This window comes from Nyctibius grandis, chromosome 6 (assembly GCF_013368605.1).
Source record: "Nyctibius grandis isolate bNycGra1 chromosome 6, bNycGra1.pri, whole genome shotgun sequence".
Lineage (NCBI taxonomy): Eukaryota > Metazoa > Chordata > Aves > Nyctibiiformes > Nyctibiidae > Nyctibius > Nyctibius grandis.
This window is the reverse complement of record NC_090663.1, coordinates 20,872,368-20,887,077: the sequence shown is the minus strand read 5'-3', so window position 1 is coordinate 20,887,077 and position 14,710 is coordinate 20,872,368. Positions and strand designations below refer to the sequence as shown.

The window sequence follows — 14,710 nt, the reverse complement described above, 5'->3', positions numbered from 1 at the left end:
TCCTTGAAAAATTCACTCCATAGAAGAACACAAAGCTATAGAAGTTATGAAGTTGAGCTTACACAGCAGCTAATTGCAATTCCCTGTGTGTAATCCATGATTCACAGAATATAGTGCAGCAATACCCCCATGTCCCTCCTTCATGAGTGGATGTGAGTCACTGTTAATAAATAAATATGCATCAGACTCTTTGGGACACATCTGTTGCTTAGATGTGTGGATACTGAGCTTAGCTCTGTTTTCTGTAACCAAGTTGCTTTTCAGAGAAAAATGTGAAAGTGAATGTGTTTACTGTGTAAATGGTGGCTGGAAGTCAGGAAGTTTCTTTTTTGAAGCTTGTCTTGCTATCTTCAGGGACTTTAGCTCAGGCTTTGCTTTTTTCATTTAAAAAACCCCCACCAAAACAAAAAAACTCTACTTTCTACTGTTAAAGCACCCACCACAAATTCTTTATTCATCATCTTTTTGAATTTTACTTCCTTTGCTGGATTCTTTTGTATCTTGTTGGATACGTGGCTATTTTTGACTGTGTATGCATATCTATTGGATGTTTTCATACCACTAGTTCCCTGTATGATTTAGTTCTTCTTCCAGCACAAAATTCCTTCCCTTACAGGGAAGTGCATTCTTCTAGGGGTTTTTGCATTTTGAAATAGCCATCAGATTTGTTTTGCCCTTTTTTTTTTATTTTAATTAATTTTGCCTTACACTGAGGGAGTTCTCTACTTTGCTGTTAGTTAATATTTTTTTTTTTATTACTCATTATGTTGAAGACAGAATTCTGATTCATACTTGACAGGGGGATCAAAACGTCACAAGATCAATGTTTCAGAAGCATTACTTGCATTCATAGTGCTGCAGTATATACCCCGACACATTAAGGATATAAAAACATCATTAATACCTTCAGGATCAAGGCATTTACAGCCAGTACTTTGAAAAGTAGTCAGGGATTGGGATAGTCCAGTTAGGCTCCATGGAAACAGCTTGATTTTCATTATTTCTTAGTAGGTACCAGAACTTTCTCAGAGCTGGATTTATTCCGGGTATCTCCTGACCTGGTGCTCTTTTGAAAGTCTTTGTCTTGGATGGGTGATTAGATTTAGGATGTTGCCTTAAAGTGAAACGTACAAACAGATTTAGAGGGGAGAAGTGGTTGTTACATAAATGTCCGTTCTTATGGAGATAAATAGAGCAGTAGCGTGCTGCCTCCCCAGCCATTACTTATTAGTTGGCAGTTGTTCGGGAGGCCACACAAACACCACGCTTAGCTGATCTTGCACATTTCCTGCCATTTCCCCTCTAGGTTTAAGGTAGCATCAGTCACTAAAAACATGAGCATCCTGAATACTGGAGGACTTCCTAAAGGATCTGCAGGTGTTGCTTTCTGTATTGCTAAAATAGGTAAAGATGAGGCATCTACAGCAGAGTCCTCAGCTGAAGAGTTTCTTGCACTATTTCACAGAATCACAGAATCACAGAATGTTAGGGATTGGAAGGGACCTCGAAAGATCATCTAGTCCAATCCCCCTGCCGGAGCAGGATTCCCTAGACCATATCACACAGGAACGCGTCCAGGCGGGTTTTGAATGTCTCCAGAGAAGGAGACTCCACAACCTCTCTGGGCAGCCTGTTCCAGTGTTCGGTTACCCTCACCGTAAAGAAGTTTTTCCTCATATTTATGTGGAACCTCCTGTGTTCCAGCTTGCACCCATTGCCCCTTGTCCTGTCAAGGGATGTCACTGAGAAGAGCCTGGCTGCATCCTCATGACACTTGCCCTTTACATATTTATAAACATTAATGAGGTCACCCCTCAGTCTCCTCTTCTCTAAGCTAAAGAGACCCAGCTCCCTCAGCCTCTCCTCATAAGGGAGATGTTCCACTCCCTTAATCATCTTTGTGGCTCTGCGCTGGACTCTCTCTAGCAGTTCCCTGTCCTCCTTGAACTGAGGGGCCCAGAACTGGACACAATATTCCAGATGCGGCCTCACCAGGGCAGAGTAGAGGGGGAGGAGAACCTCTCTTGACCTGCTAACCACACCCCTTCTAATACACCCCAGGATGCCCTTGGCCTTCTTGGCCACAAGGGCACATTGCTGGCTCATGGTCATCCTGCTGTCCACTAGGACCCCCAGGTCCCTTTCCCCGACGCTGCTCTCCAACAGGTCTGTCCCCAACTTGTACTCATACATGGCGTTGTTCTTGCCCAGATGCAGGACTCTACACTTGCCCTTGTTATATTTCATTAAATTTCTCCCTGCCCAACTCTCCAGCCTGTGCAGGTCTCTCTGAATGGCTGCGCAGCCTTCTGGTGTGTCAGCCACTCCTCCCAGTTTGGTGTCATCAGCGAACTTGCTGACAGTGCACTCTATTCCCTCATCCAAGTCATTAATGAATGTATTGAATAGAACTGGTCCCAGTACCGACCCTTGAGGGACTCCGCTAGACACAGGCCTCCAACTGGACTCTGTCCCATTGACCACCACTCTCTGGCTTCTTTCCTTCAGCCAGTTCACAATCCACCTCACTACCCGATCATCCAGACCACACTTCCTCAGTTTAGCTGCGAGGATGCTGTGGGAGACCGTGTCAGACGCTTTACTGAAATCAAGATAGACCACATCCACAGCTTTACCATCATCTATCCACTGGGTTACATCCTCATAAAAGGCTATCAAGTTGGTTAAGCATGACTTCCCCTTGGTGAAGCCATGTTGAGTGCCCCTAATGATCCCCCTATCCTTGATGTGCCTAGAGACAGCACCAAGAACAAGTTGTTCCATCACCTTTCCAGGGATGGAGGTGAGGCTGACCGGTCTATAGTTACCCGGGTCCTCCTTCTTGCCCTTTTTGAAGACTGGAGTGACATTCGCTTTCCTCCAGTCCTCAGGCACCTCTCCCATTGCCCACGACTTAGCAAAGATGATGGAGAGTGGCCTAGCAATGACTTCCACCAGCTCCCTCAGCACCCGCGGGTGCATCCCATCAGGGCCCATGGATTTATGGACGTCCAGATTGCTTAATTGGTCCCTGACCCAGCCCTCATCAACCAAGACAGATTCCTCCTCTATCCTGACTTCTTCTGGGGCCTCAGGGGTCCAGGGCTCCTCAGGACAGCCTCCGGCAGTATAGACAGAGGCAAAGAAGGCATTCAGTAACTCCGCCTTCTTTTTATCCTCTGTCTCCAGGGCCCCCACCTCATTCATCAGTGGGCCTACATTGCCTCTAGTGTTGGCTTTACCTGCAATGTATTTGAAGAAGCCCTTTCTGTTGTCCTTGACCTCTCTTGCAAGGTTTAATTCCAAGGAGGCCTTAGCTTTCCTAGTTGCCTCCCTACATCCTCTGACAACAGACTTATATTCCTCGCAAGTGGCCAGCCCCTCCTTCCATGATCTGTACACCCTCTTCTTCCACTTGAGTTTGCCCAGCAGTTCCCTGTTTAACCATGCAGGTCTCCTGGTACCCTTCCTTGACTTCCTACCTGCTGGGATGCTCTGATCTTGAGCTCGGAAGAAGCAGTCCTTGAATGCTAACCAACTATCTTGAGCCCCCTTACCTTCTAGTACCCTGTCCCATGGGATTTCCCCTAGCAATTGCTTGAAAAGGCCAAAGTTGGCCCTCCTGAAGTCCAGGGTTGTGATTCTGCTAGCTATTCCGTTCCTGCCACATGAGATCCTGAACTCTACCATCTCATGGTCACTACAACCAAGGCTGCCCTCAACCTTCACCGCTTCAACCAGACCCTCCTTGTTAGTGAGGATAAGATCCAGCAGCGCTCCTCTCCTAGTTGGCTCATCCACCATTTGCATCAGAAAGTTATCATCAATGCACTGGAGGAACCTCCTGGACTGAGGATGGCTGGCTGAGTAGGCCTCCCAGCAAATATCAGGGTAGTTGAAATCCCCCATGACAACCAGGCCCTGTAATTGCGAGACTGCTCTCAGCTGCCTGTAGAAGGCCTCATCACCCTCCTCATCCTGATCCGGTGGCCTGTAATAGACACCCACAACAGTATCACCCCTGCCAGCCTGCCTCTTAATTCGCACCCACAAACTCTCAACTCGCTCCTGATCAACCCCTGGACAGAACTCAATACATTCTAGCTGCTCACTCACATAAAGAGCAACTCCACCACCTCTCCTTAGTGGCCTGTCTTTCCTGAATAGGACATAGCCATCCATGACCACATTGCGGTCATGCGAGGCGTCCCACCAAGTCTCTGTAATTGCCACTAGATCATAGCCCCCCGACCGAACACAGATTTCCAGCTCCTCCTGTCTATTGCCCATGCTGCGTACATTGGTGTACAGGCATTTCAGGGAGCGAGCTGAGCACACCAATTTCACCCTAGGGGGATGGGAGGCCTCCTGGTCTACCTCAACACTAGAGCGTTGTCCCAGTGGTGCAAGCCCAGCTACTACCCCATCCCCCTTCGAATCTAGTTTAAAGCTCTCCGAATGAGCCCTGCTAATTCCTGTCCCAGAACCCTTTTGCCCCTACGACATAAACCTTTCCCATGTATTACGGTCACGCCTGGTGTCTTATAAAACCAGCCATTATCAAAGAACCCAAAGCCCTGCCTGTAGCACCAGTCTCGTAGCCAGGCATTAATAGAGAGAATCCTACTATTCCATCCCACGTCATCACCTGAAAATGGAAGGAGGGAGGAGAAAACAACTTGTGCCCCAGACTCTTTCACCAACCGTCCTAGGGCCTTGTAGTCTTTCTTCATCCCCCTCAGACTACGGGATGCAGCTTCTTCCCCACCTGTCTGGAAGATCAGCAGGGGGTAGTAGTCTGTGGCCTTCACCAGGTTGGGGAGTTTCCTGGTGATATCCCTGATTCGGGCTCCAGGCAGGCTGCAGACCTCCCTGTGATGGAGGTCAGCTCTGCATATTGGGCCCTCAGTTCCCTTTAGGAAGGAATCTCCAACCACTAAAACTCTTCTCTTCTTCCTTGTGGAGGAGGTAGCTATACGCCTGTCAGGTTTTTCTGACTGTGGTGGGACCTCTGATATAGGTTGCCTCTCCACCACATCCCCATTGGACCGGCTGTATTCCACCGGCTGTATTTCCACCATTTCTCTGCAAAAGAGCTGGAAAATTGCCCTTTTCCATTTGGCTTAAAATGAAAATGCTCAGAAATGGTTTTTTTTGAATTTTCAGATTAAAATCCCTCCTGTTCCCCAGCAATGTATACTTGTTTGCTTCCTCAGTTCTTAGTTATGCTAAGCTTTTACTATTTTTTTTTAAGGGAGCAATGTAGGATAATATGTGTGTTGATTCTGTAGTGTAAAACTACGTATGTGATACGAGCAGGTTCACCACTGAGGCAGAGTAATAGAGAGTAAGGAGTCAGTGCTGAACACTTGCTGGTAATAGCATGCAAATGATCCATTACTCTTTGTAAAACTTTTGGTATGATCTGGTTATTAATATTCTGAACTGAATGCTAATTGCTAATACAATTTGCTGCATACACCACCTGGTCTTATTTCAAAATGTGTCCTTTACTCAGTACTGCAGGTAAAAACATACGCCTTTTCTGTATTTGACTTGCATATTCCAGTTGCAGTACAGAGTAATTTTTTCCATGCTGTAGAAGGATCATTTGAGATGCTTTTCCTGTTCTGTACTTTTCAATAACATTGCAAAAAAAAAGTAGGATATGTTTGAAGATCATTAGTGAACAATGGATGTCGTTGGTGAATTAATAGTTCTAATACTTTGATTATTTCAGGTGGAAAGGATACCATAACATTCAGTGACCCAACCTTGCCTGTTATACAGCGGTCCAGGTCACCATTGTTAGCGTTTACTGATAAGCCACAGAAAACTGAAGTAGAAGGTGAGCACCCGGAACATAAGAAGCATGATGAGAGCTGAACACTCATTTCTTTCCAAATAAAAAGTGATAAATTTTCATGCTGGGACAGCAGAAGGCAAAGTTTCAGTGGTCACAGAGATTGAATAAATCATCCACAAGTAAAATGGATAGATGGCCCCAGTACAAACAGCAACGAAATGACTGAAAAATGACTGTTGAATAGATTGCACAGGGCTAGGAATCAGGTCTTACACCTCAAAGAATTTTCCTGACAGATAACTTGATACTATGAGAAGTTGTTCGTGCCATCTATGTTACAGTTAGATGCCTCCTGCTCTTTTTCCCTCTGTTGAAATGCACAGTAGGAAAGCACTGGCTTAGCATTTTCCTGCATTATAGCTGATACCTAGATGAAAGGCTTCCTGATTGCGCCCGGTAAATTGAAATACCTGACTCGTTTTCCCAGAGAAATTGACTGCTTTTTTTATAGTCTTGCGTGTGTTTTGTTAAAAATCCTTCCCCAACAGCAAGTTTTAACATCTCTCCAAAGTCAAGCTTAACTTTATTTGACAGTAGCAGAAGATAGTGTTTTGCTGATAACCTTGATTTTTTTTTTTTTCCTTAGTTTTTCATAATGGATGGGAGATGGATTATTATGCTTGCCTATCAGCATTTGGATAAGCTCTTTAATGGGCGTAACATTTTGGTATGCCCAGATCTTACTCAGCTAACCATGAAGCATCATAAACAATTTATTGGTTAGTCCTCAAACTAAATAGATTGTGGCTTAATTTTGACTTTATTATCCATATCATCATCTGATAAAATTTGACAGCCAGACTGATCTTTTTTTATAATCTTGATCAGCTGATATTTTTGCTAAAAATAAGAAGTGAAGCTATAGTGAATAGTTCTCCCATGAGTAACAATAACTCATAAATATTTATGTTTTGCCTGCTCGATCATTGATTTTTAATTAAATCTGCAGTTACTGAAAGTATTTACTTGGTGGTATTATGCTCTTTTCTCTACATATTTGTCCTAGGTGATGTTGGTATTACAGTGTTGGTTAAAGCTGCCTGTCAAATCTCATCAGACCCTGTTTCTGTTGCTTTGTAACACTGCCAAACTTTAGCTCTGGGCTGAAGCTTTCCATGCTGTGTTTTCTACTTCAGCTGATTTTTTTAATGTCAGACAAATCACTTTTTTGTGTTGAATTCTGATGACCACGTGTTTTTTGGTTTATTTTTTTCTTTGTCTTTTTTTTTTTTTTTCAAACATGCAATCATTTAGTATAATTGAAAGGAATTTGAGATCTGGGGAAAAGGTTTCCACCCTGAGAAAACAGGCTGGAGTTTCCACCCCATTCTAAACCCCATTCACTTTCAAATACCATCTGCTAAAAACAAGAAAAAAACAAACCAGTGATTCTGTTGAGCTTGCTTTGTGCCACCAATGCTGGTAAAACTCTGCATGCTCTCCTTCATGATAATGTAAACCTAGAGGGGAAAAAAACCTGTAACAGAGAGAGGAAAGGAAGGCTGAGATCAGGATTCTCAAGTGATGGGAAGACTAGAGTAGATGGGGAATGATGGAGTCGAAGGAAGTCTGAGTGAGGGGGGACCTGCATCTGGATGAGCAGAGGCTGAAGTACAGGAGCGAGGAATCAAAATGTTGACAGTGAAAGCAAGGCGTGATAAAGATTGAAAGGTGGATGAGAAATGGGCAGAGTGAGTGTAGGGACTGGATAAACAAAGGGCAGGAGCAAAGAGCTAGGCAGGGGAAGAGAAGAGTGGAATAAAACAGCCTTGGAGAAGAGAAAGCAGACAAGGATTAGGGCTGTGGCAGTCATGGGAAGAATCTGCTCCCAGTAGATCGTCACTCTCTTTCCCCCTTCCCATCCTATAACCGTAAGAGAGACAAGATCAATCACAGAAATCCTGTTATTAAACTGGAGCAGGTTAAGAAATGACTGTTCTGCCTGCACAAACAGCTTGTTTTTTCCCTTTGCATGTGGCTCAGTATACTTGATAACCTGCAGTGAGAACTCAGACAAAACTCACCTCTGTGACAGTTAAATAAACTGGACCAACTTTTCAGTGACATAGATGAGCACATACATACTACCAGCTGTGCTGGGGATGCCATAGATTCTAGCAGTAGGTGGAGCAACAATAACTTCTTCTTTTGCTCCAGATCTTTTTTTCTGCTGGATGTTTGGGGCTGCCATCTTCCCTTCCAAGCCTGGAAAGGAAGCAGAATGTTTTCAGCTGTAGGGCATGTCCCTGTGCTTGGAGTCACGCAGCTCCTCTGCAGTCAGCAGCTGTATGGGAGTGATACACTGAGTCACCTTTGTGGTCCTCTGCATAGGGAGTGACTGTGTGCTGTTGAGTTTTAGGAGTTTGGTGCATATTGCAATTTTTCATCTATACAGTGTACCTCCAAAATCTGGGGGAGCTTGGCAGCTGGGAAGAACATAGGAGTATATTCATCTGCCTTCGTTTAACAAGCAAGTATGCCCTAGTTTTAAAAGTATTCTAGGCATAAAAACAAAACCGCTTTTATTTTCCTATTAGTTGAATGATCAGTTGAGTGAAAACAGTAGATAAGCAGAATAGCAATGAAATTCTTACGTATCTTTAAATACTAGGCCTGATGTCACGTTGGTCAGCTATGGTCCTTTAAATAGTACCATTGATATTTGGTGCCTGTTTGACCCAGGAAACTTCTTTAGCTTTTGCACTAACATACATTCTTTATCAGAACCTTCTATAATACATCAAATGTTGCTCTAGCTAGATCTACAGATAATCAGAGGGCTTTTCCAGGCTTTTTTTATCTTATCTGTCTGCTTACCCTGATCTCATCAAGGCCTGTTTTAGTTTGTACTTGTTATCATTGTTTCAGTGAAGCTGGATGCTGGAAGTCAGTAGGATATACTGTGCAGTTCTGTGTGAAACTGCATAATGGCATAGTACAATCATATGAATTAAAGACTGTCTTGTGCCACCAAATCTCCCTTTATCCAGTGTACAGGATGGATAGTGTTGTGGGATGGACTGCACTTGAGCATCACAGCTGCTAATGAACAGCTATTCAGGTTTTTTTCCTCTTCGTTGTTGAGTGCGTTGTTCCTGCTGTATTGCCTGTGAGCTATTTCAAGCATTCCCTGAAGACAAAAGTACTGTTTTGCTATGAACTTTTCTCTGGTGTTCTAGTGCTTTGAAACAATTTATCTTTAGAAAATTGCAGCAAGGCGATGGGATAGTGTTATCCCACTGTAGAGGGAGGAAACTGAGGCACGCAAAGAATAGGGTAGAGACCCTGCTAATTTCGAGTGCCAATTTGAGGTACATAAGTTGTGGCTCTTTTTGGAGCACTCTATGTGTGTTCAGATACACAACGTGAGCAGAGCAGTACTGCAAATCAAGCTCCTAGGTTTCCAGCTGAGTGCTCAGCTAATGAGGATTAGATCCAGTGGGTGATCACCTCTTGAAAGTTAATTTTTCCCTGCCTTTTCCACAGACTTCAATTCCAGCTCTTCAGAATAGCATTCCTAGCTTCCTTAATGGGAGTAAGAGTGTCTGTTCCCTTCATGCTGACCCTCGTCTCACTCACTCAGCAGCTCCCAAAAGATAAATGAGGCGGGTCTGATAGAGGCAGTAGGCTCCTGTACGGTGTAGCTCTGATCCCTCCTGCAGCCAGGCTGTCCCGTGCAGTGCATAAGGCAGGGTTCCTGTGGGAGGAATGGGGTAAATGCCCATATACTACCAGGTAATGCATATGCACGACAGGAGTCATTTTAAGCTGTCAGTGCAGCCGTACATCTGGCATTTCCTAATTTTTCTTACTTGACTTCGCGAGCTTATTTTCAATGAGGCTTTTTGTCCTTAACTGGGATGAGGACAAATTCCCTCTCTTTCACAAAGCTGTTTGCGTACACATTGCCATTTTCTGTATTCTGACATTTTGTTCAGTGTTTGCCTTTTGGTATAATGGTATATTTAAAATTCTTCCACTGCTGCTTTGTTTTATGCTGTTACCCAAATTAGAATAATCTTTTACGTTAGGAGAAATGTTGCAGGACCAATAACGGAACTTCGTTATTGGATGAAAGCCTGTGAAAAGCTCCAAATAAATGGAGCTTGTGTTAACCCCTGGAAGTGGTAGTGACGTGGGGATTAATGTTAAGCTGTGCCAAAAATTTCTGTAGCTGAGTGCCTTGCTTCGAGTTGATATTCCTTTGAAAAAGTTTTCCTGACCCTGCTGTTCCACGGCATGGTATCAACTATGACTCTTTTAGAGTTGTTGGTGTTAGGGAAAGAGAGGCTCCAAAACAGGGCCAGATCCAGCAAGAATCTTAGTGTTGATTGCTTATCATCTAAGAAATGGGCCTGGGATGGGATAGGCCATCACTCTTGGAAATCCCTTACTGAGGTAAACATCTCTGTTGTCTGGCACTGGTGGTGATGGTCTTCAGGTCAGATATATCATAAATACCTGCTACTGACTAGAGCATCTCTCTGTTTGTTCCGTTTCTCTTACAGCAGAACAGAAGGGAGAACGTGATGAAACTTGTGCTGTTGCAAGCGAGTCCCTGGCTCAAGAGGGAACAAACTTAAATAACAGAAACCAAAATAAACATTTTTATCCTTCATTACCCCAGTTACCTTCCGAGGAAGAAGAAATAAACGAGCTTGGAAGTCAGATAATTAAACTGACAGAGCAGGCAGTTGCAGAACTGGAAGGGAAAAGAGCAGGCGCTTCCGCAGGGGAGGAGAACACGGTGGTTGGAGCAGAGCTTAATGGTTCCTCCGAGGGAGAGTTCCCACTTTCCAGCCCCGACCCATCTGACCCCACAGATCCCTCAAACTCAGAGAACGAACAAACAGCTGAAACTGAGGCCCTGAAAGACAATGACGAAACCTCAGAGAGTGACTGTGAAATTACAAATGAAAGAGGGGATCGAAATAGCAGCACCGGGGATGTGGTGCATACTGAGGACCCTGGAAGGCATGGAGGGCTCAGTGTTACAACCGCACACACGAATAACAGCTTTGAGGAGCTCTCTGAATCTGAAAACAAGAAACCATCTGATTCTGCTGAAAACTGTGAATATTTGGATAACAGTTTGGCTTGAGGTATGAAATCCAGGCCCTTGAGCATCTCACTGTAATCCTTATGCGGTGTCTGTGCTGCTGCGAATCTGATTGGTGAAACAGTGTGCTGTAGGGTTAATTTTTACATCGATCTGCTAATATTTGTCTAATAAAGATGTTTTTCTGTTAGCTTTGGCTACAGCATACCAAAAATGTCAATTACCTAAGGGAAAGTATTAGTGATGAGATTAAATCATGTTCGTTTTTTGTAATGATTTGAAGTTTCTACATAGATTGATGTAATTTACATTAGTGTAGCAAAGAGACCAGTGATAATGATTCATCATGTTATCACTAGACTTCTGTAACATGTATGGTCCTAGTCCTGGACTATATTTTTATGGTTAGAAGTGTCTTCTAGGGGTGAAAAATTTGGAGTGATAAATTGAGAAGCATCTTAAGGCTGCAAGCTTTTGCTTGTTTCTCAGACTGTGTTCTGTTTCTCTTTACATATAGTGACTGTAAGTACATCCCTAGAATAAAATCACTGTTGCCTTATAGGAAGTTTCTGAAAACCATCCCTGCATGTATATAGTTCTCCTATTACAAACCTTTATAGCTTCTCAACTGTACGATATTTTTCCTTCCCTCTCCCAGCTCATCTCATGAAAATGCAGGGAGTTATTTCACCAGATACTGAGAACCAAATTTAATGAAGCTCTGAAGGAAACATCATCAGAGAAGCCAGAAGTATTTCTGTGAGAAGTGGCAATGCTGTTCCAAAGCAAGGAGAACAGCAAGAGGAGAACCAGTGATGCTCTGCCCGCCTGCTTAGCTCTCTCAGTTACTGGAATTGCATTCCTCGACCTACAGGAGCTAGAACAGCCCTCAGGCTGAGTAATGGGTGGTAGATTGCAGCCTAATCCATCTGTGCCCTCCTTTCTAAAGGAATCTCTGTCTTTTTTATTTTTTGATGTTTTGGAATTAAGGGTAGCTCTTCCTTTTCTCCTTATTTCACCAGTCTGTGGTGTAGTAGGTTTATTTGCATTGTTGCTTCTTTCTTAAACTTCTTCCCTTGTTGATGTTTATTCATAGGAAAACATTCCTATGGGGAAAAAGGAGGCTGCTGTGTCATTCCCTAGCTCGCTCCTGATGCTGGAGCTGTGCCACTCTGCTCCTAGGAAGGCAGCAACAAGGGAATACTTAATGTTGAAGTTAGCAGCTGTTGGAGAAGGGGAGGCATGTCCTTCCTCTCCTGTTTGTAGCATAAGGAATAGTCTCTGCAGCTGTGGACCTTCTGTGGGCCAGCAGCCGTCAAGGCAATTTTTCTGCTGGCTTGGGACCTAATTGTCTGTAAATGTTCATTTCTCACTCCTAGAACTTGAAACCAATCAGAGAGAATTAAACCAAATTTAATAAAATACTACTAATAAAAAGGAAAATCCCTCTCAGATTGAGTCCCTTCTTTGACAAATAACTGCCAGCTGCAACTTTTTACAGCCCACTTGTCAGCTACTGAATAAACAGAGTTTATATTAGCGATACTGACAAACTCTTCTGTATATGGAAGATGAGCTAGCAGGTGCTGCCATAATGAAGGTGTCAGAGTCCATGAACAGTTTGTATTCAGCAGAAGAAAGGCTGTATGTGAATGATTACAAATAAATACAAGGAATGATAGTAGGAAGGTGAAAAATGTGGCTTGTCTCTGTTCTCATGTGTTTTCCCTAGCAGGTGCATTCATGTAACCCTTTAAGTGTCTGTCTGCAGGCAATAAAGCCTACTCAGAGTGCTCCTTAAATGTGTTTCCTTCCTCTTTAAAGGTAATTTGACATTGCAGCATTTCACTGATATTAAGCAGCAGCCCTTAGGAACAAAAACCATCTGTATATTTAAGCGTATTAGGGACATGAAGCAGTAAAAAGTTTTCTTTCATTACCCTGATCACCATTTAAGTTCCTCATCACTTGAAAAACCAAGAAGAGTTTTTAAGTATTGGAAAGATTGTTATGCTGTTCCCATTAATTGTAACTGACTGCATTATTGACTCATTTATACGACAGTACTGACAAGTCGGAGGAGAAATAGCTGCAGAAACTGATATCTCTGGGAGAATGTGGCAGGATTTTTTCCTTTAATGCTTGAATGTCACATGAAGTAGCATTTTATTGAAGATACATTCTTTTCCATCTTTCACAGACTAATCCTGCGCAGAGCTAAATATCAATGCAGTCAGAACTGAGGCAAGCAAATAAGAAGGTCAGGATTTCACGTAGCTGAGCTGTGAAATGTTGAGGGTGTTATATTGGTTCCCAGCCCTGTGTCTTTCCTGACCCCCACTTGTGTGAGTTAGCGTATTGCTCCTGGTCCCTTAACAGCTAGTTAATGTTATTAATTAATGAAGAGCTTGGTGCAAAATTTGAGCAGGAAGAAGCAGTGCTGGACCAACAGCTTTTTAGTGCCTCATTTGTTGATTCTTTTTAGTATGTTTTTTTTCTGTGATGTAGAACTCAACAATTAGGACATCTTGGTAATGATCCTCACACCATTCTCCCTCTTAGATGCCATTTTTACATCATTGCAATCATTAAATTCCAGTGAGATATTTAGATCTCTGGAAACCTCATTTTTAGTGCTATATCACTGCTGCAATACTGTCCTTCTCCTTTCTGTCCTAGTGAGTGTGTATTCTAGCTACGTTTTTAGCTTTCTCCCAGGAACACAAGACTTCAAAGCCAGGAGACTTGTAAAAGTAAAACATCTTTGCTGCACTATGTGATAACTAATTGAATATTCTTGTCAGTATCTTCCTTGAATATTGCTTTAATTGATATTGTTGTGCTATTAGAATGATGATTTTTTTTTCCCCAGTAAATTAATTAGTGTTTTGTTGTGGAATCAACACTACTTTAAGTTTTTCAGGGGGGGTTGGGTTGGTTTTGTTTCGGGGTTGGTTTTTTTTTTTTTAGACTTCTGTTCCCTTCAGAAATGTGGAAATTGCATCCAGACATAAAAGCCTTTTTGGGGTTGGGCTCTGGGGAAGCAAACTGGGAAGGGAATCTTGTGGCACGGGTATGGAGAAGATGTATTTCACAACCTGATTTTAAGGAGGTTGTCTCACCTAAAAGTGAATTCATGCATTATCTGTGAGAAGGATTTCATTTGAAAGGACGATGTTGTGGTTATTTGAAAAACAGTGTTCACTGAATTTGTAAAGTAAGTGTGAGAAAATGACAGATTAAGAAGCTTCTTTTAGAATTCTGCTTCTTTTCTAAGTGAGACTATTTTTAAGCATATGGGAATTTGTATAATAAAGACAGTGGAATTTCTTTAATCCATATGAGCTCAGGAATGTATTTCAAAATCTTAACTGAGATTAAGTTGAAATCGTCTGCTACATTTCTAAAAGATAGGATTTTGTTTACCAGCTTCTGTTTTGTAGTTTTATTTTCTAAATTATACAGTTTAATTTATTTGCAAACCTTTCTTTTGTTGCTGCCTGGATTAACTGCACAACGTGGTTCAACTACATTAATACATTTTATCATCTTTAATAAAAACATTTCCTGATACGCTTGTTCTACCTGCTTGTTTCCTTTTCTCAGTATCGGATGAATGATAATCATGAGGTAGTGGTTTAGTATTTTCAGTGAGTTGTGTTAAATTAAAAAAGTAAAGCTTTATTGAGTGAGAGTTTTAAGTTTGAAAATTATCTGACTTAAATCTTTTCACTGTCACTTTTCCCAGTCTAAATTGACTGATTTACTTCCTACAGTTTTGTATG

General features: G+C 42.5%; 1 protein-coding gene across 4 annotated transcripts in view; it reads left to right on the top strand.

The window, feature by feature from the left end:
* CCDC149 (coiled-coil domain containing 149) overlaps positions 1 to 14,452 on the top strand; it is a 65,165-nt gene extending 50,713 nt beyond the window's left edge. For 2 of the 4 annotated variants that reach the window (XM_068404017.1, XM_068404014.1), the window contains 3 exons: positions 5,741 to 5,848; positions 10,375 to 10,968; positions 11,584 to 14,452. In XM_068404017.1, the coding sequence (XP_068260118.1) occupies positions 5,741 to 5,848; positions 10,375 to 10,967 (701 nt within the window). In that variant the 3' untranslated portion in view covers position 10,968; positions 11,584 to 14,452. The remainder of the gene's footprint in view (positions 1 to 5,740; positions 5,849 to 10,374; positions 10,969 to 11,583) is intronic. The other 2 variants (XM_068404015.1, XM_068404016.1) reach the window with 2 other exon arrangements.
* Positions 14,453 to 14,710: the final 258 nt, after the last annotated feature.